General features: G+C 44.4%; 1 protein-coding gene across 5 annotated transcripts; it reads right to left on the bottom strand.

The window, feature by feature from the left end:
- Positions 1–825: 825 nt before the first annotated feature.
- Positions 826–25,800, bottom strand: sun1 (Sad1 and UNC84 domain containing 1). Of its 5 annotated transcripts, none has more exons than XM_034538500.1 (24): positions 25,613–25,800; positions 20,798–23,394; positions 20,123–20,220; positions 10,862–11,056; positions 9,841–10,100; positions 8,836–9,096; positions 8,610–8,744; positions 8,264–8,392; positions 7,591–7,674; positions 6,693–6,803; positions 6,473–6,592; positions 6,266–6,359; positions 5,879–5,937; positions 5,449–5,651; positions 4,875–5,138; positions 4,692–4,784; positions 4,274–4,353; positions 4,042–4,183; positions 3,620–3,934; positions 3,404–3,488; positions 2,658–2,773; positions 2,299–2,466; positions 2,126–2,218; positions 826–2,033 (listed from the first exon to the last, which is right to left on the bottom strand). In XM_034538500.1, exons 2-24 carry the CDS (start codon positions 20,807–20,809, stop codon positions 1,917–1,919), a joined length of 3,234 nt encoding a protein of 1,077 aa, XP_034394391.1. In that variant the 5' UTR covers positions 20,810–23,394; positions 25,613–25,800; the 3' UTR covers positions 826–1,916. The 5 variants fall into 5 exon arrangements, with proteins under 5 accessions (XP_034394391.1, XP_034394392.1, XP_034394393.1 ...); XM_034538501.1 differs by having other exon boundaries at positions 22,646–23,394; XM_034538502.1 differs by lacking the exon at positions 20,798–23,394.
- Between the last annotated feature and the right edge of the window lie 1,709 nt (positions 25,801–27,509).

Genomic DNA, 27,509 nt, shown 5'->3' with positions numbered 1-27,509 from the left:
TAATTAATATGCTCCAGGGGGGGGGGGGGAGATCTGGCTATCATTGCACCTAGACGGTCTTTGTTGTGTTTTCAGAAGAACAATTAAGTCATGTTACTTTAAGTTTGATTTTGTTTTTGTTTAATTCCGCTCGTCATCTTGGACTGAGGTATCTTTTAGGATAACATATTATTACATTCCCAATGTGCTAATTTTGCTCTCCTGCAAGGAAGTTTCTGTCCTATAAAGTCCGATCTAAATAAAGCATTCATCAAAATCGAAAAATTCATCAAAAATATTGTTGCGTAGTAATAAGTATTTTCTCTATGATAATAAATGAGCAAAACAAAGCTTTTGCTGAAGACCGCATTACACAATCTTAGCCATGATTATATTAATCTTGAGAAGTTCTTCAAAATTAAAGTCTTTATTGGAATATATCCCAAAGCAGTTGTCATCTCATGACTGAACAAAAATAGCAATTTATGTTAAAAAAAAGAAAGAAAAAAAAAAAAAAAGTCCCAAGATGGTTCCAAAATGCAGTGAACAGCTTTTGACAAAATATACAATGCAGTAACTCATTTCTTGCATTCACTATTTGAATATTAATAAATAAGATAGTGAACAAAACATTTTCTATACATAACATTTGACATCCCCCATATATGCAACCGAAAACCGTCACTACACTCACCCTCTGTTTTAAACTGTGAAGACCTCAAACATGTCTACCAAGCTGCTGCAGTGCATCCTCCGACACCATCAAGCCCCCAAAACATACTAAAATAAAAAAGCTAAACACCACAATAAGTAAAAGTAGAAATTATGGTAGGAATACAATGATTATGATATTGATGGGATGATTTTTTTTTTTTATAAAGCAACACTGATAAAAGCAGATATTATAAAGCACAAACTATCAACAACAAAATATACAATTTACAATTCCTTCATGGTCTCAGAATCGACGTGGCCGCGTGAGGAGGACGTTTATAACCGAGCTCGGAGACAGAGTCCCCTCTTTAGAGAAACTGAAAAGAAAAGTCACTCTCTTGTCTACAGGAGTAGTTCTATTATTGAGCCTTCAACATCAGTCATTAGTCATTTGAGAACCAGGCGCTGGAGCCAAAACTTCAAAGCGGACACACTCATGATGCATGTTTAAGGACTGCGGCTTGGGAAGAATCACATGCTAGAATTAACTGTGGAGTCCATCCATAACCATACACATATTTTATCTAACGTACATAGTGAAGAGCCTCCTAATACTTGGAACACAGTTCTATAGTGCTGCTGTGAAGTCAGAGGATCATTTGCATCAAGCCTCCACTTGAGTGTGTCTCTGTTCCAGGAGGTGTGGCTGTCTATGTGGGTGCATGAGCCTTGGATGCAGTACACTCTCCACCCACTGCGAGTGTGGTCCAGTCCTGCAAGCTGCCCAAACAGCTCAACTCAATCCATTGCAGAGACTCGACAGCAGAGAGAGAGAGACGTGCCCGGACAGCGGCAACAAGGGGCTTTGAGCCGGAAAACAGTCGACTGACAGGAAAGTTAAATACAGATGATTGAAAACAGAACTCAAAAATATGCAGCGTGTGAAGAAATAGTGGAGATGAGTCTGTAATCCCCCATTTCAAGCGTCCGCCTGTCGGAGTGGAAGGTGCCAAGATGGGGAAGGATTCAGTGCAAGAGGCCTTTTTATGAAGACGGGGGGGGGGGGGGGGAACTGGGAGCGTGAGCTTCTTCTGTGGTTCTATTCCTCTTCACTTACATTCTCTACACAGACTTTGCTGCGATTCTTCCAATATTACAAAAACGCATGTTCGTGATTCAGTCTCGGCACATTTCCTTCAACAATCCACAACGTCGCTCGTACGACGGCCGAGTCTTTAAAGAGCCACGTACAGATGGGGCGAGTGAGGACGGCAGCGGGGCGTTCACTGAGGCCGAGGGTCCCCGTGAACTCGAAAGCGGTACATGCAGGTGTATTCTGGATGACCCCAGTTGGATAGCACCCGCACCTCGATGATCTGGAAGGCCGCGTCGTTCTGCTCCTGAAAGAGAAGACGGGGAATGCTCACAACACGCTGGCAAACGATGACCCCAGTTTGACTTCTAATAGGTTGGGAGGTGCGTCTTAAGTTACCATGACAGGAAAGCTTTGCAGTGACTCCCCATCTTCCTCATACATGTAGTTCCCCAGCAGCTTTCCTTCTTCCTGGTACTCGTCGTCTAGACCCTGTGTGAAAACAACTGGTGAAAACAGACACTCGTCCACTGCGTCCAGTTGCAACGCTTTTATTTTAGTGCGTTTCTTACAAAAACAGTGAAGTTGCGTGGGGCGCTGGTGATGTTTCCCGTGGGGGACAGGGCCTTGGGGATGTGCTCCACGCAGAAGGATGTCGGCAGGATCTTCAGAGACAACCGGATCACCAGGTAACCCTGAGATCCTTTGAACGCCCAGCAGTTACCGGGGTACACATCGGGCTGAGGGGGAGTGAGAGAGAAATGCCAATAACTCATATAGTTCATCAACCAAAGAAGAACCACCCTCAGATCGAGTGATTACAGCAACACAAAGTCGTTTCACCCGACTATTGTTCCAAGACGGGGGTGAACCATTGGGAACCGATCCTTTAACCATCAGTAAAACAGACGTTTGTCCTGCTGAGGCTCACCTGGACGACGACGCGTGGCGACTGGGAGAAGTACCAGAGCGGCAGGCCGAACAGACTCATGAGGGCCGTCTTGGTCTCGTAGGTCTCAGAGCAGCGAGTGCTGAGAATGCTGCCACCTGAGCGCACGCAGAGGTGAAGAGGAACTTGATTTAAAATCAAATAACTTCACAATGAGTTCTCTAGTAACACTGATAATGAGATGCGTTAGAACGCGTCCGAGTCAGCTCGTCGCGAGTGTTTGATCACATGTCACCATGTTGGTTAAAGACCAAACCTGAAGAGTACAAACAAGACACAAACAGCTGCATTCAGGTCAGACCCCAGAAGTTAGTTTGATAATCACTCTGCTCTCTATAAATGTCCTGGGGGAAACCATGCACCACTAAACATGGAAGGAGTTGGTCAGATGCTCTTGGTGGCCATCATTTGAATGATGTGGCAGTAAAATCATTAAACCTAAGCCAACAATCATGGTAAACACGCATCAGTTAAAATGGCCACGCCTGCTATCTTTAAAAAGAGGTTTGGCATCTCCGGCTGCATCGATAGGATGAGGAGAGACTCTCATGTAGGTCAACAGACGGCTCATTAACACGCCTGAGAATGGAGCCGTTAATACCCTGTTGTCCTCCAGCCCGACTAATGCCTGCACATTACATAAGAGCAACACATTAGAGCACAGTGCAGCTAGCTGACACATTCACCCCTTCTAGGGTAAAGACCCGGATGTGAGGCTTCTTTCTTACCTCCCGACTCCAGGGCGTAGTCCACCAGGCCCGTTCGATCCTGGGAGTAGAGCCTCAACGCGTTTTGGACAATCAGCTTCACTTGCTGGAGTAGAGACCACATCGCAAGAGTTAAAGATGAAATAAGGGCCTCAAACACATTGCAAACACTCGTTTTAATAGAGCTGGGCCTCCACAGTGATGATGACGTTGACAGTAGACGTGCGTGCTCATTACCTCTTCGGTCAGTCCCTGAGCAGCAGCGCTGTGTTGGACCGTTCCTGCTACAGTCTTAACGATGGTCTTGGCTTGGGACTCGGCCTCACCCAGGGTTTGGGCCCGGTTAAGCTCCAGCTGCAGGGACACGTTTTTCAGGATGCTCAGCTCCAGTGAGGACAGGGAAGCCTGCAGGTCGGGTGTGGTCATGTAGCGCTGGGACAGCCAGAGGATCAGAGACTCCGGCACCACTCCCTGCTCACCACTGCCGAAGAACAGGGCCTGCAGCTCCTTACGCACCTGGGAGGACACCTGGGAGGACACCTGGGCTGATATCTGTGAAAAGGACACACAGTAATCTAATGAATAGACATGTATAGAAAACTCAATCACAGCCAGGGCAGATTAAAGCCCAAACAGGAGTCAATGTGTGTGTTGCTTACGGTGTCCTGCAGTGTGTCCAGCTGCTCACACTTTCCCTTACATCCCACAACACCCTGCAGGTCTTCTCTGATTTTGGTCAGCTCCACCTCAAGTCTCTGCACCTCGACTAGCAGAGCATGTTCCTCTTGCTTCACGCCCACACTGAGTGAAACACAGAATCCACATGTGAGCGGTCAGGAAAAAAAAAAGCGTAGCAGGAAATAAAAAAAAAAAGATTCCTGTTCTTTGTACCTGACGGGAAATGCTGAAGGGACAAACTCCTTCTCTCTTTCCTGCTTCTCATGTTCATGCTGCTGCTTCTCTTGCACCTCCTGAAACAAATGTCAAGTATATGGATTACTGCAAAAAGAACAGAAAATACACACAATGACATTCTCCCAAGCGCACACTTCCGTTAGATAAAGCACCACTGCTCGTTGGCATGAATGGTAAATGGACCTGTACTTTTCTAGTCTTCCGACCACTCAAAACTTGTCATGATTCACACCCATTCATACACTGATGGATGGATACCATGCAAGGTGAGAACTCGGCTGGTTGTACTTAGTATGCAAAATAACAAATATCCAAACATGTGAGATAAATAATAATTGCAGGTACGTTTTCAAGATGTATTTGAGTTAAAAAGCAGCGACTCTGCCAAACGTACCTCAGTCTTGGCAGCCAGAGCAGTGAGCAGCAGCTCTAAATCTGCCAGCCGCGTGGCCTGACCCTCTTGCTGCTGTTTCTGCTGCTGTGCACTCTGCAAGGAGCCGGGATGAAGAGACGAAGAGTGAGACTCTTGAATAAAAACGTCCCCACTGCGAGACGACACTCATCTTCATCTCTTTACCTGTGCTCTGTGCGTGTTCTCCTGCTCCACTTCTCCCCGGAACACGGCGAGTCGCTGCTCCAGCAGGGAGGACACCCACAGGCCCAGGCTGTCCCTGTCGGTCCGAGTGTGGAGCTGCTCCCTCAGGCTCAGACCCAGAGCGTCCCCTCGGCGCTGCCTCCGGTCGCCCTGCTGGACTCGCTCCCACAGCAGGGTGAGTTGGCGCTCCACGCGCTCCAGTCGTTCCAAGTCCATACTTGAGACCACCGCAGGAGGAAGGAACGGCTGAGGAAGAAAAGGTTGGCATGAATGGATATTTAATTATTTATTAAATATTTATTTATTACAATAATTTGATTCAACTTTAAAATACACAGCACCTGTGGGCAATTAAGTGTTGGGCAAAAGAATATCTTAAATAAAAAAAGCTTGAACTATAATCATATATATATATATATATATATATATATATATATATATATATATATATATATATATATATATATATATAAATAATAGTATTACTATAATAATGTATACACACACACAGTGCTTTCGAATAGTTAACTATAATTGCTTCATCTTTGGCTCTTACTGGTGCCTGTGAGACCGGGGTGGCTGGTGTGAGCTCCACTGGACTCTCTGCTGCGGGGACGGGGACCGAGGCCGGAACCGGAGCAGAAGCTGGGACCACGTTGGACAGGAGGGTGAAGGGGGACGCGGCACGCCACTCGGTTAGGTTTACGGCTGGGAGGTAGGCGAGCAGGGCGGCGGTGGACGGACCCCACAACCAGAAAGCTGCATATAGAAAATACACGGTGATATTGACCATAACTTAAAACACATTTCTGATGGCTTTGAATAAGGTTAATCCATACAGACAAGTAACATTATCAGTTATCAGACCTGAATCTGATACTGGATTTGCAGCATACTCGAGGCTGACTCTACTCTGTACGTGCCCACTGAATGCGTTACACCTGCTATAAAAAGGAAGAGAAAGCTTTTTTTTTTTTTAAACTCACCGAGTAGAAGCAAAAAGGGCAAAAGGAGCAGCAAGAGCCTCCAAAGTTTGGGAAGGCATCTGAAACAGAGTCACACACACACACACACAGGTTAGATATACGCAGTTATGTTGAATTATTCATCATAATGCAGTATTTCAATACACCGGGTAAATACCTCCATCATGATTGCTGCCATAGCTCTAAAAAAAATATATATATATATATATATATATATATCTGAATGATTGTGAGGAGAAATCATCTATTTAAATTATTTTTTTTTAGCCCCTGTTGGTCATGTAGGGGCATAACAACAATAATGACACAATATCACCTTATAAAGACCATACGGTGAACCTGTTAAACAGTTGTTTATTTACATAGGAAGAGGGAACGTGCTCTTACCGCGTCAGAAAGAAGACGTTGAGGAGAGACATGAGAGACACCAGCTGGTACCATCCAGCTGCAAGAAACCACAGAAGTCCTCTGCCTGCCTTAACTGGGCAGATTTAATAAATATTAAAAACACATAGAATGAGAACCCATTCAGACCACGTTGCCAAAGAAAGAAGCAGATGAGACCTAAGAGGATGAGACCTAAGCGCCACCAACCTGGAGCTGCCAAGAGGCTCCAGAAAACCGAAAGGAGCCTCTGCGCCACCGTCCCCATCCCTGATCCCAGCGCTCGGCCTCCTCTCAGCACGCAGTAACCTGGCTGGACGAGAAGGTGACCTGGAAGGTGAAGACAATAAGTAATAGTAGTTATAGACCCGTCGTTAATGCAACGGTACATTTACAGGCCGTCATCAACATTAGTGAGGAGCTGGTTAACCTGCGTAAGCTAGGACGCTGCACAGCGCCCCCAACAGGCGCCGAGGCCTGGAGGACTGAGTGAGGAGGACGGTGTGCGTCTCCGAGTGCTGCTTTCCTTTACAGTCGTCGCCTGTGTGCGCCCCGAATGATGGATGGCAGGCAAAAAGCAAAAAGAATACACAAAAACAAAAGGATGCGTGAATGAGTGACATTACGATGGATTACAAGAAAGAAAAAGAAGAAAAAAAACGTTAAAAGAAAAACTTAGCCAAAAGCAACAGAAATTGAAATGCAAAAAATTAATAAGCAACACTAAATCATATGTAAATACAAGTGGGCCACCTGCATGCATGTTGCACAATATGCGAAATGTATGCGATGACAACATGAAAAGCTAAACATGTATATATGAATGAAACTTTCACTATATTGTAATTATCAGCCTAATAAGTGGACTTAAATCCCAATATTAGGATTATGTCTTTTCTATGAGCCAACATTTTGATTGCATTATCTTTCTTCATATTTGATCCATGTTTTATAATTTTTTTATAATTGAAAAGTCCACTACTTGACCTTCTGTTTTTATACCTTTTTTGTTGTATAAGTGTGAAATACAAGGGGCTGTTAAAGTTTATTAATATGTCTAAAATAATCATAATTTATGTTGAAACAGATTTGGAGGATGAACTTGATCTGCTTGATCTGCTTACTGGTTAAAGCAGTTCACACAACCTCTGCTCACTGGTCCCAACACAGGTCACGCATATAATTAACGCTGTCAATCACTGATGAAGAAAACACCAAGTAGAGGGAGAAAGGAAAACGTGTGTGTGTGTGTGTGCGTGTGTGTGTGTGTGTGTGTGTGTGTGTGTGTGTGTGTGTGTGTGTGTGTGCGTGTGCGTGCGTCTGCTTACACAGGGAACCATTGAGTTTGAGATGGGATGCATCTTCAGTCACCAGATCCTTCACATTCATGCTTCCACAGAAACTTGAGTGAGCTGCAACAAATGCACAACACACGTATTTACATAACAAAAAAACCACGTCGCGTGAAGAAGAGTAAATGCACACGTCACCAATGTGACAGCAGAGGAGCTTGATGCCATCATGGAGAAGAACAGATGAAGAGGAGGAAACAAGAATAAAAGAAGTGTGCGCTAAGGAAACGCTTCCGCAGCTGTGAAAGAAACAAATTAAATCAACAGTATACTAGAAATAAACATCTAGTGGGTCTTTTTAGCGTTTGAGTTTTCATGAAAGTGTACATCTTCTCACCATCTCATGTGAACTAAAGATGCAACTTGTCATGTGATCGTTTTGTTCCGAATTTGGGGGACGTTTTTATTTTGTTTCTAGTATACTTTCGCCTTCAACAGTAGAAAGCAACAGTGAAGACCGGATGAACTGAGAAAGATTATAAAGAGATCCATCAAAGTCAACTATTATGAGGCTTCTTACTCCTTAAACAAAAGAGGAAAGATCTTAGGAAGGAGAGAAATAGTGAAGAAAGTTTATTAATAGAAGAGCAGCAAAATAGGTCAGGGGCTGTGACCCTTAACCTCTGCCCTTTGTAGTTAAGGCCGGTACCTTTTCCTTCATAGCCACTAGCCCTGTAGCCCATCATCCTGTGGAGAGTGGTCTGCTTAAACAGCCACAGTTGGGACAAACTGGAGGACACGGCTCGTCTCATCGAGTCCGAAAATGAAGTGAGGACACCTGGTGACACACCAATCAATGTTGGTCAAAACACAGTCGAGGCGTCGCTAGAGATACAAAGCAATAAAGAAGAGAAGACGGTGGTAAGAGAGTGTGGGAGAAAAGCCGGGTGGACCATGAAACTCAGGAGAAATTGCCACTTCAAAAAAAAAAAAAAGAGAGAAGAAAACAGGATGAGGGGTGAAGAAAAGAGCAAAGAACATCTCTTGTTTTCTACCTTTTCCTGGATGGCTCTTGGCCCGTGAACCCAGCCAGAGCACGTTGTTGCAGAGCAGGGCGACTAAGGACACTATGGGGGCCAGGGCTCGTTTGCTGTAGCGCACACACGTGTGAGACATGGACACCAGGACACCTGGAGAGAGACGCCACGACCAATTACAGTCACCACAGCCTACGGGCAATGTCACCTTCAAATACGAGGAAAAAAGACAACAGTTTCTCACCCGTCTTGCTCCTTCGACTCCTGTCTCTGGAGTAAATGCTTGTGAAAGGTGACGAGGAGGAGGAGAAGAGGCCCTCTGAGGAAGCTTCTGCAGCCTGAGATGACGATGACGATGAACACTGTGTGATAGGAGAGTCCGTCTTCTGAGAGTGAAAAGAGCAGTCTTTGCAGATGTATCCGTTGGTGAGCGAGGTGTGGAGCTTTGACGCGCTGGCGTCGCCGTTGACCTTTGACGACCTCAGGTCGTTGCTGGAGCTCCTCCCTGAGAGGACAGCGTGAGCACGGAGAGATAAGTGGCAACGCAACACACAGGGAAACTGTAAAGACAGTACTAAGCAAGTATTATATTCCTTTGTTACATAGTAGAATTGTAAATACATAGTGGTGGAGGAAGTATTAGGATCTTTTACTTCATAGTATCATTCATAATCTGAACGATGGAACATTTTCTTCTAGTACTCACTTTGGGCTATGTCAGTGTTACATTAACACATATAGTGCTGCATTTAATGTTGGCGTTGCCTGCTTTCGAGCACATTTTACTAATTTGATGTACCGTTGAGTAGTTTAATTTACTATATAACAATGCATGTATTGTATATTTTTCATATGAAATAGTTTTACAAATGTGCCAAATAAAGCAACAACAAAAAAAAGCTAATTATATGTTTTTAAGTTCACTCTGAAAGTAGTATAAGTATAAAGTAGTATGAAGAACTAGTTGATAACCAGGTTTTCAGACCGGATTTCCAGGAATGCAAATGTTAGGTCAACAAAGCTAAAAAACCCAAAGAGAACCTGAATGAGTGGACGTTGCTGTGTGAGATATGCTCAAGGAACACCGTTTAGATCATGTTAACATTAACCAACTAAATAAATAAAAACTTTAAAAGAAGGTAATTTACTGGCGTAAAGTTAGGTTGTATATTCTGCATGATGGAATTCAAATAAATACTATAAAATAATATAATGTGATTTAAATAACAGTTCATTTTCATCAACTGACCCCAGTTTCCATCCACAGAAGTGGTGGTTGTGGTTGTGGTGCGTTGTCTCAGGTGTGACTGGTCCAGGATGGAGGTGAGCAAAGAGCCACCAGACGCTGCGTTGCCTTCATTGATGATGATGCTGCTGCTGCTGCTGTTAATCGGGGTATTTGCGGCTGAGAAGGAGAGGGTCTTCCTCGGTGTGGCGGCTTGGCTCAAGGATAAAGACAGCGAGCTGGAGCTGGACTGCTGCTGCTGCTGCTTTTTACTCCGCAGCGTCCTGGAAGAGCAGAACATAAAGAGCTGTGAGTTATGTCGCATGTAAACAAGTATGGCATGTTGAAACCACTAGAAACATAGATACTGGAGAGTGTGTCCCAATAATATCTACCTGCCTTGTGCACTTTGAGGCGACGACCACAATTATACGTTGATGTTTTGAAATGAAAACGATCTCTGTCCACAGAGTCGTTTCAGCATAGTTTTAGAAATGTTTACATCCACTGAATATTAATAATAATGACTTGCATGACTCTCGGTTCTTACACGTGTAGCTCTGCTGGTGGTTGATGTCCCCGTTGTGCTAGAGAGCATTTATACTGTTGTGCTCATTTAAGTGGTTAAAAATGAAATTCTTTGAGATTATGTCAGGTAGCCAGGTCAGTAAATAAACGCAGTTCATTTAGGATGCACACTTCTCCCAACACACTTCACTGTGGTCTACTTTACATCAGTCCAGCTGTTGGCAGCAATGCACCTAAAGGCTGGTAATTGTTATCCATGAAAATAAAAAAAGTATGTTCTTCTTAATGGACACACTGATATGAAACAGCATATCTGCAATCTTCTACAATAATATAAAAAAATACTTCATTTTCAAGAAAAAATAAAATAAAACATTGCTTCCTTGAAAGAAGGGTAAATATGGGACAAAACATCCAAAATAAAGCATGTTGCATCTCTTTTCTATACAGCACAGCTACATGCTCCACACGCCATTTAATTGCTTTCTCAGTTGCCGGTATCCATTCCTGGTCTCACCGCGTCTCTCTCCTGGTGCTGGTGTAGCTGCTGCTATTGCTGTGGTTCTGGGAGTGATCAGCCAGGGTCTCGTTGCCATAGTGACCGGCACCGGTCTGCAGGCGCAGGCTCCGCCGTGACATCCTGGGCGACTCGTACACGGCAGCAATCTGGTGCTCCTTCTCAAAATCTAGTGCTGCTGTGGAGTAGCTGGAGCTGAGAGAGACAAGGGGGGGAGGAAAGTTACAAACGGGCCGCGAGCAACTCAAATCAATACAGCGATATCCTGCACTCTTCCTAATGTGTGCACCATCTTCAGGAGAGGCTTTCTTCTCTAAAAACAAAAAATGATTTAAAAAAATGCAGGAACAGTCTGTGTAGAGAGGTGCTGCCGTTCCCTGCAGCTGGCAGTGGGCCTAGAAGGAAGTGACTCACTCACGAGAGGGAGAAAACCACACAAGAGAATAGGCCCAGTGTATTTCTAAAAGTAAAACTAAAATTTTTTTTTTTAAAAACACTCCAAAGTATGCAAGTGGGCCGAAAGAAATTCTTCTCCACTCACTGCATTCGAAAGCCAAGTAGAAACAGATCATGAATGTTGGACACTTTGTTTGCCACACCGTTATGACTCACGGGGCCACACCCACCTGGGTTAAGGCCACACCCACCTGGGTCAAGGCCACACCCACCTGGGTCAAGGCCAGCACTCAACGGGGCAGCAAACAAGCTAAACACCACCACGTCGTTGCCCTCTCTCCACTGTGGGAAAAGAAGCTACAATTTCAGAGGCAAAATAAAATCAATCTCTGATTTAATCTCAGATCTCAGATCCAATAACACAAAGTGCAATGGCCAACCACTGCTGCAGACTGAACACGCCTCAGCATGTGGCTCAACTAGGTCAGACATAATTACTCTACAGGCGTGGATGAAAAGGAGGAGCAACGGACTTTATCCGTCGCTGGAGGCCAGAGAACAAACTTCCTGTTGGGCGCTCGAAGAGGAGGGACCTCCGCTGTGCAAACAAGAGCCGTTTGGTTAAAGGCACAGAGTTCCTGACGGTGGTCCTTGCACAGCAGTGAGGATATCGAAACAGAGGCGTTCACACTGGACCAACTACACTGAGCAATATCAACAGCGCAGAGCACGTTGCCCGTTGCTTTAAACCCTGAGGCTTACACACCTACAGCCAATTATGTGCTTTCCCCCCCCTCACCTCCTCCACCTGAAGGACTCTGAACACATTAACGTTGTTGATCAGTTAGCTACCAGAGCTGTACATGTTTAAGACCAAAGTCCTGGTTTACAAGTGCATCTATGGAATACGCCGGCAGCCTATAATCGTCTTTTAACACAACCCTCTCAATAATGTCTCACTGTCCACCAAGAAAGATTTGAGAAAATATGGCTAGGATTATTTAAAACCCGTCCAAATGGTGCAATTATTTCTGAGTGTACCTCGAGGGGCATGTTTCTGTGTGACACACCCATAGCTAGTCACATACCTACGGAAAATAGATGTCTCACCCAGAAGGACCTCCAAGCAGACCATAGATATCTAGACAGTTACACACTGACAATAAGAGTCCAGCTTCCTGCCGTAGAAAACATGGCGACCCTGGGAGGAGGCGATCTCAGAGTCGCTGAACACAGCTGGGCCGGATATCTACAATAGAGTCGACTTTACATCACATTTTCGTCACTGCTTGTCCGATTCAAATTTGACTTTCAAATCATGGAAAGTAGCAGCGGGGCAGTGCAGTTTGTTTTTAGATAAGATAATCCTTTATTAGTCCCTCAGTGGGGAAATTACAGGATTACAGCAGCATTGCTCACAGTAATAAGTAAAAAAACAAGTAGTATAATAACAGAAATAAGATAAAAGAGTAAAAACAAGAAGAATATTATATATACAGACGGAGTAGAAATAGAATAAAGTGGATAAAGTGTATAAAATAAATAAAAAAATTAAAAAGTACTTAAACGTACTTTTTGTGTTTGAGTGCAGAGTTTCCAACTGAAAAGACAATTCCAGTGGGCCGTATGACTTCATAACAATATGCTATTACATTTATCCTATTTTTAGGGGGCGCTGGAGCCGATCCCAGCTGCCATTGGGTGACGGCAGGGCACATATAGACAGACACCCAGTCACGCTCACACATACGGTCCAATTAACTGAACTGCATGTCTTTGGACTGTGGGAGGAAGCCGGAGAACCCGTAGAACCCGTAGGGAACCCACGCCGACACGGGGGGGGCATGCAGACTCCACGCGGAAGGATCCGAACCCGGGGCCCTCTTGCTTTGAGGTGACAGAGCTCGCTGCTACACCACCGTGGAGCCCCTTAATAACTATATTTTATTAACAAACTAATCAGTTGCGAAATACAGCTCCTAAACTTGCTTCCAGGTTTATGTCTTCATGTGTATACAAACAACAACATAGTGTTTCATACCAGGACATATTAGTTCAGGATTCATTGTAATATTACTAAAAGGAGCACCTGGGGCATTGAAGACCTGAGTGAGAAAGAAATCAGACTAGTGTGTGTGTGTGTGTGTGTGTGTGTGTGTGTGTGTGTGTGTGTGTGTGTGTGTGTGTGTGTGTGTGTGTGTGTGTGTGTGTGTGTGTGTGTGTGTTGCCTACAGCCAGGAGCAATTGTTAATGAAACGCTTCAACTGGCAAATCAGGAACAGTCACATGGATCTACATTTCAACAACACGAGCGCCACACACCTGGTTTAACATGACGTGCGTTGTGTGCCTCTCCATGTGGCGAGCACGCCGTCCTTAAAGTAAAACAATGTTTAACACTTAGCGACTGTAAAGAGCCCGGCCTGCCTCATCGGAAGCTGTAAACAATATTCAATTAGTTAGCAAACTCGCTTTTTTTTTTGGTGGATGTTCTGGGCCTCCAAATTGATCGGTGTGCTTCTCTCTCGGCCCACACTGATAAAAATAGAGATGGGCACTGTGCTTTCAGGGGCGAGTGAAAAAGAGAAAGAGAGGGACAGTGTGGAGCAAGAGGATACTTCCATCCTGGCATTCAGCTCTTCCGGAATCTCTCCTTACATAACACCAAAGCTTTGATATTCTTCCCACGCTCGGTGGGCACAGCCGGCTTTCTTACAAGACACAACTACACGCAGCATCAGAGCAGATAGCAGCCGACATTCGGTTAGCTTATGTTGTGCCATTTACCAGAAGATATGATGCAGTGACGGGAGCATGAAGGATGGGGCTCAACATTGGTGGGAAATGTCAACTTGTGTGCATGTCGTAAAACTCAAAGCTAACAGAAGGTTGCGTTGGGCTCACAGCAGCAGCCACGATGGAAGACCAGAACACTTCCTCCATGACAAAGAAACATAACTTCTGGTGAGTCTCCACCTCCAGTAGCGTGTGTGTTCGCTGCCACCCCCCCCCCCCACACCTGCTGCCTGCTTTGCATGGTCTATATGCTGATAATGTGAGCGCCCGTCACAAAGCATCCAGTTCACATGGAGGACACTGCATGTGAACTTTACCTTCTACAAAGCAGATGTGGTTCAAAATGTAACAGGTGACATTTCTGATTGGTTAATTGGAGCAATAATGCATTACCTGAACGATGATGTAATCATAACCTTTTGGAGCTGCAACTAAATGCGCATACGGACGGACAAATCTGCATATTATTCTCTTTATAATGGGGATTAATCAATGAATTGTATGGTAAATAAAGTGGGTTCTTAAAACACCTCTTACAAAAACAACAGAATAAACGTTAACCAAATAAAAACAATTAAATGGTTGATTTATTTCTTTGCTAGAATTCCACATGGACCAAAACAGTGTCAAAATAAAATCACCGTTGGATTAAAGTAGACTGTAGAGAGTTCAAATAGAAACACTGGCCACGGTCTGCGTCTCAAACATACACATTTTTCCAGAGATTATAGAAACCACGTGGATTGTAAAGCTCCACGACAGAGCTGTCAAACGCTTGCCAGAAAGAGAACTGAACAAAAAAAAAAGGTTTTCACAAGCCGAGGGGCGTGTTGCGCTGTTCCCAATTACATTTAGGGAGCAAAGACTTCCAGTCGAGGCGGATGAAAAACATTCGTTAGTTATCCATGAGTGTGTACGGCGTGTCTCTGGTGAGACCACTCAGAGATTCTTGTCCTACCGTGAGATTAAAGATTAATACAACACTTGGGATGCTGTAGTTTGGAGTATTTTGTCCCCCATTTCCCAACAATACATGTTCATCTCCTCCCTACTAGTGAGACCACAATACATGTTCATCTCCTCCCTACTAGTGGGACAATACATGTTCATCTCCTCCCTACTAGTGAGACCACAATACATGTTCATCTCCTCCCTACTAGTGAGACCACAATACATGTTCATCTCCTCCCTACTAGTGGGACAATACATGTTCATCTCCTCCCTACTAGTGAGACCACAATACATGTTCATCTCCTCCCTACTAGTGGGACAATACATGTTCATCTCCTCCCTACTAGTGAGACCACAATACATGTTCATCTCCTCCCTACTAGTGAGACAATACATGTTCATCTCCTCCCTACTAGTGGGACCACAATACATGTTCATCTCCTCCCTACTAGTGAGACAATACATGTTCATCTCCTCCCTACTAGTGGGACAATACATGTTCATCTCCTCCCTACTAGTGAGACAATACATGTTCATCTCCTCCCTACTAGTGAGACCACAATACATGTTCATCTCCTCCCTACTAGTGAGACAATACATGTTCATCTCCTCCCTACTAGTGGGACAATACATGTTCATCTCCTCCCTACTAGTGAGACAATACATGTTCATCTCCTCCCTACTAGTGGGACCACAATACATGTTCATCTCCTCCCTACTAGTGAGACCACAATACATGTTCATCTCCTCCCTACTAGTGAGACCACAATACATGTTCATCTCCTCCCTACTAGTGAGACAATACATGTTCATCTCCTCCCTACTAGTGGGACAATACATGTTCATCTCCTCCCTACTAGTGAGACAATACATGTTCATCTCCTCCCTACTAGTGAGACCACAATACATGTTCATCTCCTCCCTACTAGTGAGACAATACATGTTCATCTCCTCCCTACTAGTGAGACCACAATACATGTTCATCTCCTCCCTACTAGTGAGACCACAATACATGTTCATCTCCTCCCTACTAGTGGGACCACAATACATTTTCATCTCCTCCCTACTAGTGAGACCACAATACATGTTCATCTCCTCCCTACTAGTGAGACCACAATACATGTTCATCTCCTCCCTACTAGTGGGACCACAATACATTTTCATCTCCTCCCTACTAGTGAGACCACAATACATGTTCATCTCCTCCCTACTAGTGAGACCACAATACATGTTCATCTCCTCCCTACTAGTGAGACCACAATACATGTTCATCTCCTCCCTACTAGTGGGACCACAATACATTTTCATCTCCTCCCTACTAGTGAGACCACAATACATGTTCATCTCCTCCCTACTAGTGAGACCACAATACATGTTCATCTCCTCCCTACTAGTGAGACCACAATACATGTTCATCTCCTCCCTACTAGTGGGACCACAATACATTTTCATCTCCTCCCTACTAGTGAGACCACAATACATGTTCATCTCCTCCCTACTAGTGAGACCACAATACATGTTCATCTCCTCCCTACTAGTGAGACCACAATACATGTTCATCTCCTCCCTACTAGTGAGACAATACATGTTCATCTCCTCCCTACTAGTGGGACAATACATGTTCATCTCCTCCCTACTAGTGAGACAATACATGTTCATCTCCTCCCTACTAGTGGGACCACAATACATGTTCATCTCCTCCCTACTAGTGAGACCACAATACATGTTCATCTCCTCCCTACTAGTGAGACCACAATACATGTTCATCTCCTCCCTACTAGTGAGACCACAATACATTTGCATCTCCTCCCTACTAGTGGGACCACAATACATTTTCATCTCCTCCCTACTAGTGAGACCACAATACATGTTCATCTCCTCCCTACTAGTGAGACCACAATACATGTTCATCTCCTCCCTACTAGTGAGACCACAATACATGTTCATCTCCTCCCTACTAGTGAGACAATACATGTTCATCTCCTCCCTACTAGTGGGACAATACATGTTCATCTCCTCCCTACTAGTGAGACAATACATGTTCATCTCCTCCCTACTAGTGGGACCACAATACATGTTCATCTCCTCCCTACTAGTGAGACCACAATACATGTTCATCTCCTCCCTACTAGTGAGACCACAATACATGTTCATCTCCTCCCTACTAGTGAGACCACAATACATGTTCATCTCCTCCCTACTAGTGAGACAATACATGTTCATCTCCTCCCTACTAGTGAGACCACAATACATGTTCATCTCCTCCCTACTAGTGAGACCACAATACATGTTCATCTCCTCCCTACTAGTGGGACCACGCTGTGTTTACAAAACCTACACTGAACTCATTTCTCCCACTGAAACTCAGCTAAAAAAGGAGAAATCTGAGGAAAATCCCAAATCAGGCACACAGTATTAGCGTTTCCTCAAACGGTTACAGAACGACTTTCCCCTGAGATGCCGAGGCCTATATTTACCAGAGGCCAGGAACTGGGAGTCTGGAACAGAGCCTTCGACTTTCCATCCAACCATCTCTCTGTGGGTAGAAGTTGGCAGTGTGATGAGGATCGTTCCAGCCCGCCCTCATGTTCCCTCCCACGGAAACACTCTCCTTCTGCCTGCCCACTCTCTCTCTCTCATAGTGTCCTTTGCGCACCACGTTATATAGCACTATAATGTGCCTTTCATGTTGCTGCTTACAAACACAAGCTTCTAAAACACCATCTGAGTAGTGACGGTTTGAAGAGCGGTTAAAGAAATGTCTGCGTCGTCGTGGGTTTGGCGCCCGAAAGCGAGCGGCCATGTGTGGCTCCAGCTGCCGCCGTGTGCTCGGCCCCCAGACCAGCGTCCGCATGAACTGAAACCCACTCGGACCAGATGTCAGAACAACTGTGACGGCAGCGTGAACAACACCTGTCCGACAAGTGATTCACTAAAGAGAAACGGTATTTCATATGCCCTCTCACTCAGAGTTATGTGAACCGCTTTAAAAAGTAACGCTATAAATGAACAGTGTTAATAATGAATCATAAAAAAAAAAGCTTTTTCCACCAGCTTTCAAAGCTTGAATAAAAAACACCTGCATGTTTAGAGGATGGGAGGTCGAGTGTGTCCAAGACGACCACGACCCCCCCCACCCCACACACACACACACACACACACACACACACTTTTGCTAAAAGAATATTACCAGTTTTTTTTAAAAAGGAAGGATTCACATCCAAGGGATAAAACTGCTGCAGAGCAACAAACAACTAGATTCTTTTTTTAATCAAACTAAAATCTTTCAAAATGTATGCGAATTCTCAAAATATGTGAATAAAAACTTGCACAAACCATCTTCATATATATCTTCTATATGACACAGATAATAATGATTATAATCTCTTTCAATGACATGACTGAATCCCTCCAGTGAAGAGGAGAGTGAGAGAGGAAAGAAGCCTTTCCAAGTCACTAATAAAAAAACCTCACTTTATACAATATCAATTAAATTCAACCAAGCTTGGTGGTCCATGTTGTAATGGTCTCTCTGGCATGTGGACAGGAACAGATTGTGATTGCGTGGCCTCCTCTCACTCTCTCACTCTCTCACTCTCTCTCTTCGGCCATTCAATGGCACAACACTTGTCACTGTCTTTTGAGTCTCGGCAACAGATGGGCCAACGGTTTCTGTCACCTGACTCCATCCCTCTTTGCTCTCTTGTTCTCACTGTGGACCACAGACACATGCAGACTGAAGGGTTCATTAACTAGCTGGTCAAGAAGCACACACCATTAGTCTAATCCTGGGATCAGGGCCACGGTTGTGACCGAGGTTCATTAATAGCTGCTCAGCTGACGGCCTTCAAAGGAACACGATTAGCTCGTTTCAGCTCCAGTGGGGAGTCAAACTAGCTTTTGCACATTCATCTTGCTTCACCTCCACCGTGTGACTCAGACTAGTTTTCACATTGCTGGGATGCACTTAGTGTGTGACAAAGCCGACCTGAAATCATGAGGATGTTATCAAGGGTTTATTTAGCCACCATGCCAGCTATTCTACATATCAGCACTGTGCACCAATGCCATTCACACAACCTATACAAACACACAAGCAGAGGAATGCAACTGAAGTAACCGTCACCTTAAAGAGACTTCGGCCTGAACTTGTTCAGCCGGACAGGAAATATGCCGACTGCAGAAGGAACACCTGGAAACACCTGGAAATCTGATGGGGTCTTGGCTCAAATTTAATTTGTTCACAAGACACCGTCGCACCCTCATTTAAGGGACGGGGAGGCCTCTCCTCCCAAAAGCCAAGCGGTAACTCTCGACTTCTACAAAGTCACAAGGTGAGCCGAGCACGGGGCAAGGTGTCCCGTCTTTGTTTGCCCTACACACCCTTTCTGTTCCGACAGCAGCAAAGACAACAGCATTCCTCCACAAGCACAGACCTTCCTCGTGAAGTGCCGACCACACCTACGTATGAGCTGTGATGAGGAGCCCAACAAACAATACGTGGACGACGCCCGAGCGCGAGTCGAGGTCGGCGTCTCCAAAACGGACTGGGCAGCCTTCAACTTCTCAAAAACGGAAGTTGGCACCTTGAATCCACATTCTAGTAAAAGTAAGTCCAGATAAATGAGTCCAGGCTCTGGTTTTACCCCCGAGAAAGGCCCTCAAATTCCCAACTAAGCACACAAGCACATTCACGCCAACTGAATCATGAGGCTGAGTCATCAAAACCACAGGATTCTTTGGGTTTGAACAGAGTAAATAAAAATTTTTTTTAAAAAAGGAGCCGACTTACAAAACCTCTGTTAGCAAAGAAACAATAATGTAATAAAAAGTAAATGCATTTAAAGGCGTCATACTGGGATTATTTTTGTTATCAGTTTCCAAACAGGGCTGGCCTATGAAAGCAAGCTGCTTCCTAAAAACAACATATTGCTCTTATTGGTTTGACAGCCTCGAACCCTTTCATAATGTTGCATATGACATGCGACATGTGTAAACTGAACATATTCTCATTAAGTTTGACAACATAAAGACCAGCGAGCAAATGGAAATTCTGAGTTTGTTCTACCTGGAGACACAAAGGACGGTCTGACGCTGCACACAGCACTGAGGTCTCACCTGAGGGAGTAGGTGTAGCCGGTGTTCTCGGGAGCACACTGTGGCGGCGTGTATGTGTGCAGTTGGGAAAAATCCATGTTCATTCTTCTTTGTTTAGGCTGCAAGAATCAGGATGCAAGGGACAGGACTCTTTAAGCCAAATCGGACATGGTTTGTGGGGATAACAACAAGCACAAACGGACCAACCTTACACACACACACACACACACAGAGAGAGACACACACACACACACACACAGAGAGAGACACACACACACACACACACACAGAGAGAGACACACACACACACACACACACACAGAGAGAGACACACACACACACACACACACAGAGAGACACACACACACACACACTCGCATGCCATTGCCTTGTTCAGCCTGTCTCTCGCAGACAACTTAATTGTGCTAATGAGCTCCAGAGCTGCCTTTGTGTTAACCACTAATTTAAAAATGGATTCAGAAGCGCATCTACACATCAAATAAAATACTGGTAAATCTCCTTCCTCTTCTCAAATCAATGACAGCGCGGTTCACTGAGCTGCTCTCCCAACAATCACAACCACTGGTTAGCGCTACGCTGTGCAGCCATGTCAGAAAGTCCAGCCGGCCTAATGAGAGCTGCTGGACAGGAACACAACAAGGCTACTGTGGTTCTGGCAGTGGAGCATCGGCCGACCTCTTCCTGCATGTTGGCTCCGGCTGCTGGTCGACGACGCTGTAATGAATGACTCGTCTCTTCTCCTGGCTGGTAGAGACAGGACCGAGGCGATCCTCATTAAGTAGACTCCTCACCGGGACAGCTACTTCTACAGTGGCTGCTCGGGTAAGCTCCACACGGAGAACGAGCGGTGTTATGAAACCAGTGACACAGCGAGGGGTGGGGCTGGGTTTGAGGCACTGGGCGGGAAGCAAGTGCTCTAAGGGTGTGTGACGCTGGGAAACAAGCTGTGTACATACTGGTACCACAATACCATCAAGTGCTCTAAGGGTGTGTGACTCTGGGAAACAAGCTGTGTACATACTGGTACCACAATACCATCAAGTGCTCTAAGGGTGTGTGACGCTGGGAAACAAGCTGTGAACATACTGGTACCACAATACCATCAAGTGCTCTAAGGGTGTGTGACTCTGGGAAACAAGCTGTGCACATACTGGTACCACAATACCATCAAGTGCTCTAAGGGTGTGTGACTCTGGGAAACAAGCTCTGCACATACTGGTACCACAATACCATCAAGTGCTCTAAGGGTGTGTGACTCTGGGAAACAAGCTCTGCACATACTGGTACCACAATACCATCAAGTGCTCTAAGGGTGTGTGACGCTGGGAAACAAGCTGTGCACATACTGGTACCACAATACCATCAAGTGCATGTTCATTGGTGCACCTTTCTGAAACTAATGGAGCCCAATACAACAGTGCTGTGATACATGAATGAAGCATTGTAACCTTCATGAAGGGAGGATATATTGAAGGACTGTATTAGACTGCATTAGTTTAAGAAAGGTGTACCTACTAAACTGGCAACTGGGTGTATAGTTTCAGCCCAAACTGCAGAGCATATCCAGGTAAAATGTGGATTACTTTATATTAAAAGGTTTTAACCCTTGCTCCATCTAACATACTCCAACTTCTGACAATGCAGAAACAAAGCAACACATAAAAACAGATGGCTTTTCCTAAAATCCTCAACCCTTAATCTTAAATCTGCGTCCAAGCCGAAAAGACGGATAAACAGAATCAAATATCCAAAAGCCAAGGGGACTACTTTAGGGGGACTACTTTAATTCAGCTCGGATTAGTTTGATTTTGACTCGACAACTGGTGGATCACGACGCCGGTGCTTTAATGTGGGCATCCAAAGTGCGCACCAGGCGGCTCCTGCGGCGCTTCAACCAATATCTGCAGTTTTTATTCTTGGCATTTGGCTAGATTTCTTTAAAAATATGATGTAATTCTTGAGCTCATAACTCAAGAGACAGGTTCAACAACAACAACAGAGCATGCGTCCCCGTCCCCGTCCCCCCCACACACACACACCGGTCCCACTGTGCTGCACGTCTCCTCGCACGTTCGTCTCGCTCGCTCCTTTACGCACACTAAGAGAGTAGTGATAAATCATCTACTTTCAAGACCAGCGACGTTTAAAAACACACGTTCAGTTTATTAATAACTGCACATAGTGTCCGGTCCAATGACATATAAGCCCCGTTACTGGCTCACACTGCCCGGTGCTAAATTTAGACGCCATGTATTTAGACAACGCGCTATGTCTTCACAAACTGGCTCCATGTACTTATGTATCCGTGAAAACGACGTACTCTTAATGACACACGCGAGTATATAGTTAGACATAGTTATTGTCTGCTAATGTCGCAGATGTGAAATAAATGACCCAAGAAAAACGAGGCCTGAAATAGCGTCAAGGAGCTCCGCGAGGACCGAGTCAATGTGATGAGAAATGACGCATTCACAACACACATCGGGATGAACGCGTCGGACGGAATCTAACGTGTCAACTTGCCCGCGTGGTTAGAGTCCGTGGATGTTGTTGTTCTTTTAAAGAGCGTAATCCAAAAAGGGGAACGATCCAAACATTACTATCACACACTGGTTCCAGCTTCCCGACGAGCGGAACCCCGAAGAGGATCTACCGCTGCGGACCCACAGACCCGAGACCTCATTGGTCTGGTAAGACGACTAAAGTTTGCCAGTAGCTTCAGAGTGTTACGAGAGAGCACAACAAGCAGATTTCCAAAATGGCTTCCCGGTCGTAACAAAGCCAGAAGGATCTCTGCCGAGCTGATCCTCCCACTCCCCGGCCCTCTATTGTCGGCCGGGGCGCACACTTCAAATCTATTGGAGGAAAGAAAGCTCCGACGGGAAGCACCGGGATGCTGCTGCTGCTGCAGCCCCGAGCACCGGGAGGGACCACACTGTTGTTCTGCAGCCCCGTGCACCGGGAGGGACCACACTGTTGTTCTGCAGCCCCGTGCACCGGGAGGGACCACACTGTTGTTCTGCAGCCCCGTGCACCGGGAGGGACCACACTGTTGTTCTGCAGCACCGGGAGGGACCACACTGTTGTTCTGCAGCCCCGAGCACCGGGAGGGACCACACTGTTGTTCTGCAGCACCGGGAGGGACCACACTGTTGTTCTGCAGCACCGGGAGGGACCACACTGTTGTTCTGCAGCACCGGGAGGGACCACACTGTTGTTGAAGTTGACCCCCTAACAGATGCCAACTGGACGTAAAGGCCGTTGTATCGCATCTGCCACCAAAACAACCGTAAACACATGTCTGAAACCATGAATGGTCGTAGATATACCACTCATAATGTATTGTTGTTGTGCACTATTATACTATGCATTATCATTATGACTATTATTGTCATTATTTGACAGCTCACAGTTGCTCCAGTGAAACTTGAAGCACAATTAGTCTTTAAGACCCCAGAAAAACAATCATTCTGAAATACATTTTAAGCGACCATCATCATGTAAACAAGTGCACGCTCAAAGATGGTAGTCAGTGTCATATCCTGCCACGCTTAATTGCGATGAGGTTAAATCCCACCAGAAGCAACATATTCTAGTAATTTGACACTTTTAAATTATGTGTTATGTAAAACAAAAAAAGCCCTACATAAAAGTCCAAACCCCAAATCCTGTGTTCCTCTCTGATTTATTTCAGCTTATTTGAAACCTATTCAATGCTGAAACAAGCCAATTGTTAGAAAGCAGAAAGAGGAAATGTGTTCAGTGTTGTTGCAGCAATGTTAAACATTTTCAAATGGGATTTGATCAATGAACCAGTGCAATACAAATTAAGTTATTACAATGTTCTCTCTATTCTTGAAGTCAAGATGAAACAACACACTGAAATCACTACACTACTCCCATACATGTTGATAGGAGACACTATAGTGTGCTATATATTATTTATAGAAGTCTGCAAGTGTAATCCAAGATGTTCAAGTTGCTCCTCCGTCCCTAAAGGATGTGTACATTAAAAGAAGGCATTCAATAAGTGTGAAACTGAATTAGTATTGCTTGTGAAAGCCATAACAAGTTGTAAATTATCCTGCAACAAACAGCAGAGTTCCTAAAGTCCCCCAAATTATCATCTATTTCATCTCGCTGCACGCAACTTCACATTCATCATGATAAAAATATCTTTCGGGGCCTTGAGGGCTCTGAAATTCACTCAAGTACAATTTCCATTGCAAAGTTTTTACTGGCATATCCGCAGTCGAAGCAGGACATTTTCCACAGAGATATATCAATATTATTTATACCTAAATCTGAAACCTAAGAACTAATGAGTGTAAAAAAGGTCTGCGACAGGGCGCCCTCTGCTGGACAGCAGTTTGTACACTTCATTTTAGATCTATGCTGTCCACACCCTGTTTCAGCATAGATAAGACAGTTATGAAAAGAACATCTGTGTTTTAGATTAGCAAGCCAGTGTTCAAAGATATTCAAATCCTTTACGCAAGTAAAAGTACCAAGACAACAATAATTAAAAAAAAGTAGCATGCTTTTCTGGCTATTCTAAGCCCACAATCCTCTATGCAGGAGGTAGAGGGCCAGAGGGCCAAAGTTCAAGGTGCATGGGCAGCTGCATATGTGAGCAAAAAAAAGTAATTTGTTTAATTTTTAATGAGAAAGCGTGCACAATACCGGACTGCGATCATTAATGTTATTATTTACACCTGTGCCTTTCCTACTGGGACATGAAAAACTCTGAAATGTCTCGAGATAAATATGAGGGGCTTGATAAAGAACAGAGGAAAGAAGAAAAAACTTAAAAGCATGAAACAAAATGTCGTAATTATTATGTTGGTTACCATGTACCTGCTTTTTTTGTACATTGTCACAACCCAACAAGGTTAACATTACTTTATTGTTATCATATTAATCTAAAAAAATGATCTAAGTTGTAAGAGGTATGTAACGGAGACCAAAGAAGTATGAAGTTACAATAAAAAATAAAAAATACACAAGGGAAGTCCCTCAAAATACAAAATGAATGAGTACATGGATGACAATGCGCCAGCCATGACTCCAGTCCTCCGTGTCTGGATCAGCCTGCAGGACCAAGGGGACAGTTTGCTTACCAACACACGAGTGTTGGTAAATAACAACAAGCCGGAAGCTAACATTACTGCCGCAAGACTCAACGTGTGAGTGCAGCCCGTCGCTCCGGAAGTTAAGTTCAAGGAGACAGTCGCCGCGTGCAGGAGTTAAAATGTGATTTATTGAAAGCCAATTCACTAACACGTTAATAAGCCCGTCCATTATGACAGCGTGAGATAGTTTAACGAGTCCGTAAACAAGCTGCCACTAGCTTAGCTTAGCTTAGCTTAGCCTCCTGCTACTGCACGGCTTGGTGGTCAGAGTAATCATCAACTCGGAGTTTGAGGCTACTCACTGAAGAGTGTGTGTGTGTGTGCGTGTGTGTGCGTGTGTGTCCTGAAGACTACTCACGTGTAGCGCCGGTGAAGTGTGTGTGTGTGTGTGTGTGTGTGTGTGTGTCCTGAAGTTATTAAACTAACGTCCAGGTCGTCAGATCTTCACAAGCGGCCGCACACACACACTCGCTCCCCCCGGAAAGAGGACCGTAATCCAACGGTCGCCTTTCCCGCACACACGGTCATATTTTCCGTAGCGATTGTAACGTCACGTGCGTCAAGCCTTATATGGTAGGAATGACCATATATGGGATCTGTCAAACCGCCTCTTGAAACCTGCTCCAAAGCCCACGCTGGACGCTGACTGTCGATGTAAAACAGCACCACCTAGTGGCCACTGACAAAAATACAAATAAAAGTGAATATATATATTTTTTTTTAAATACTACTACAAATACTTATAGTAAACTAGCCATACGACCACTACTAATTGTAAAGAAGAAGAAAAATATATATTAAACTGTTTTCTAACTTGTCGCTCATGTGAAGCCTGTTTTTCGACTAAGATATGAATAATATTGATTCTCAAGTTGTCACAGTCTGCTATAAGTTCATACCTAAATATCTCAATGCTAGAAAACATGCTCCAACCAACTTCCAGGGAGTTGATTTGCTCACTAATACTTTTACATAACCCTTGAATATGTCTTCTTTAACCCTGTTCTTCCCCGCTGGTCCCTTTGCAAAAAGCCTATCTCCTAAGTCCTTTTATATTGTGAATCCTAAAGTGGCACAATATGTGTTGTGGGTTCACAGTACTTTGAGAACCCTGTTTAAAGACCAGGAATAACTGAGTCTGTAAGCAGCCAGAGAAAACCTGAAAAACTAGACACCCGTCATTTGTGCAGTGATGGTGATATGAGCCCATTGTCCTTGAGATCACATGACTCCATTATGTGAAGGGGAAGATACTCTTGTTGTCGCAGTCGTCTGTCTTTCCTATGCAGAGCTGTTAGTTGTGCATGTTTGTCCTTCAGTCTCTGACAATGAAAATCTTAATTTTTCTAATGTGTATGTACCTTCTTCCTGTGAAGCCTGAAGACGTGGACCGCTGTAAGTAAATTAAACACTTACAACTCTGGAGGTCATGATAGTTTTGGGTTCTGTTGACTGTTTTTCTTTTTTTACAGACGCCTATTGTGAAAGTTGTCTCACAACAGCACAAGGTATGTTGAACTATTCAACTATATTTTCACAACCGCTTTGGTTTAAATTATACACACTGAATTATCTCTGCCAGTTGTTTTGACTATTTCTATTGACAGAGATTGAGAACGCCATGAAGGAAGCCCCAGCTGCGAGCAGGCAGACAGTAGTGGAGAACCTCACCAGTGGGGGTGTGTGTGAGAAACTGTTGTCCTACCAACACAACCAAGTCTCTATGGACCAAATGACATCCTCCTGCATGCACTTGTTAGGTAAGATCAGGAGGAAATAATAGTGGATTTGCATGTTTTTTTTTACATTCATACCGATTAATAATCTATTTTTAATCCCCAATCCAGAGTCTCATTACGACCAGTTCCACAAAGCTTTGGTGAATAAAGAACCAACACATCTGGATATAGTCCTGTGTTATGAGCAGTCCATGGCATGTGTAGGGGTGAAACGCCAGTCGTTTGGGGTAGGTTATAAATCTAATTGTGAAACATTAATATCCATGTAATTAGCCTAAATTGTTCATCTGAAAACTTATGCTGTGTAACTTTTGTGACAGAGTTCCAAAACCACCTTCACAGAAATGGACATTGAAGCTCTACTTCGGGACAACAGGGAACACGTGCGCATTGCTCAACCCGTGCACTCACAAGATGAGTTGTGAAAACAGAAACCTCATTTTAATTCCTTCTGAATGTATCGTGGCTTTTTTTTTTTTTTTTAAATGATATTTTTGAGTGTCTGTCAAATAAAGA

The sequence above is a fragment of the Cyclopterus lumpus genome, chromosome 8 (genome assembly GCF_009769545.1).
Source record: "Cyclopterus lumpus isolate fCycLum1 chromosome 8, fCycLum1.pri, whole genome shotgun sequence".
Classification (NCBI taxonomy): Eukaryota; Metazoa; Chordata; class Actinopteri; order Perciformes; family Cyclopteridae; genus Cyclopterus; species Cyclopterus lumpus.
This window is presented reverse-complemented; position numbering and strand designations above follow the sequence as displayed.

Excerpts from the sequence above, each read along its gene's own strand:
- sun1 (XM_034538500.1), bottom strand. Across the intron at positions 6,360-6,472 it reads GAGCCTCTTGGCAGCTCCAG|TTAAGGCAGGCAGAGGACTT; the intron begins GTTGGTGGCGCT and ends AAATCTGCCCAG. Across the intron at positions 2,219-2,298 it reads CACGCAACTTCACTGTTTTT|GGTCTAGACGACGAGTACCA; the intron begins GTAAGAAACGCA and ends GTTTTCACACAG.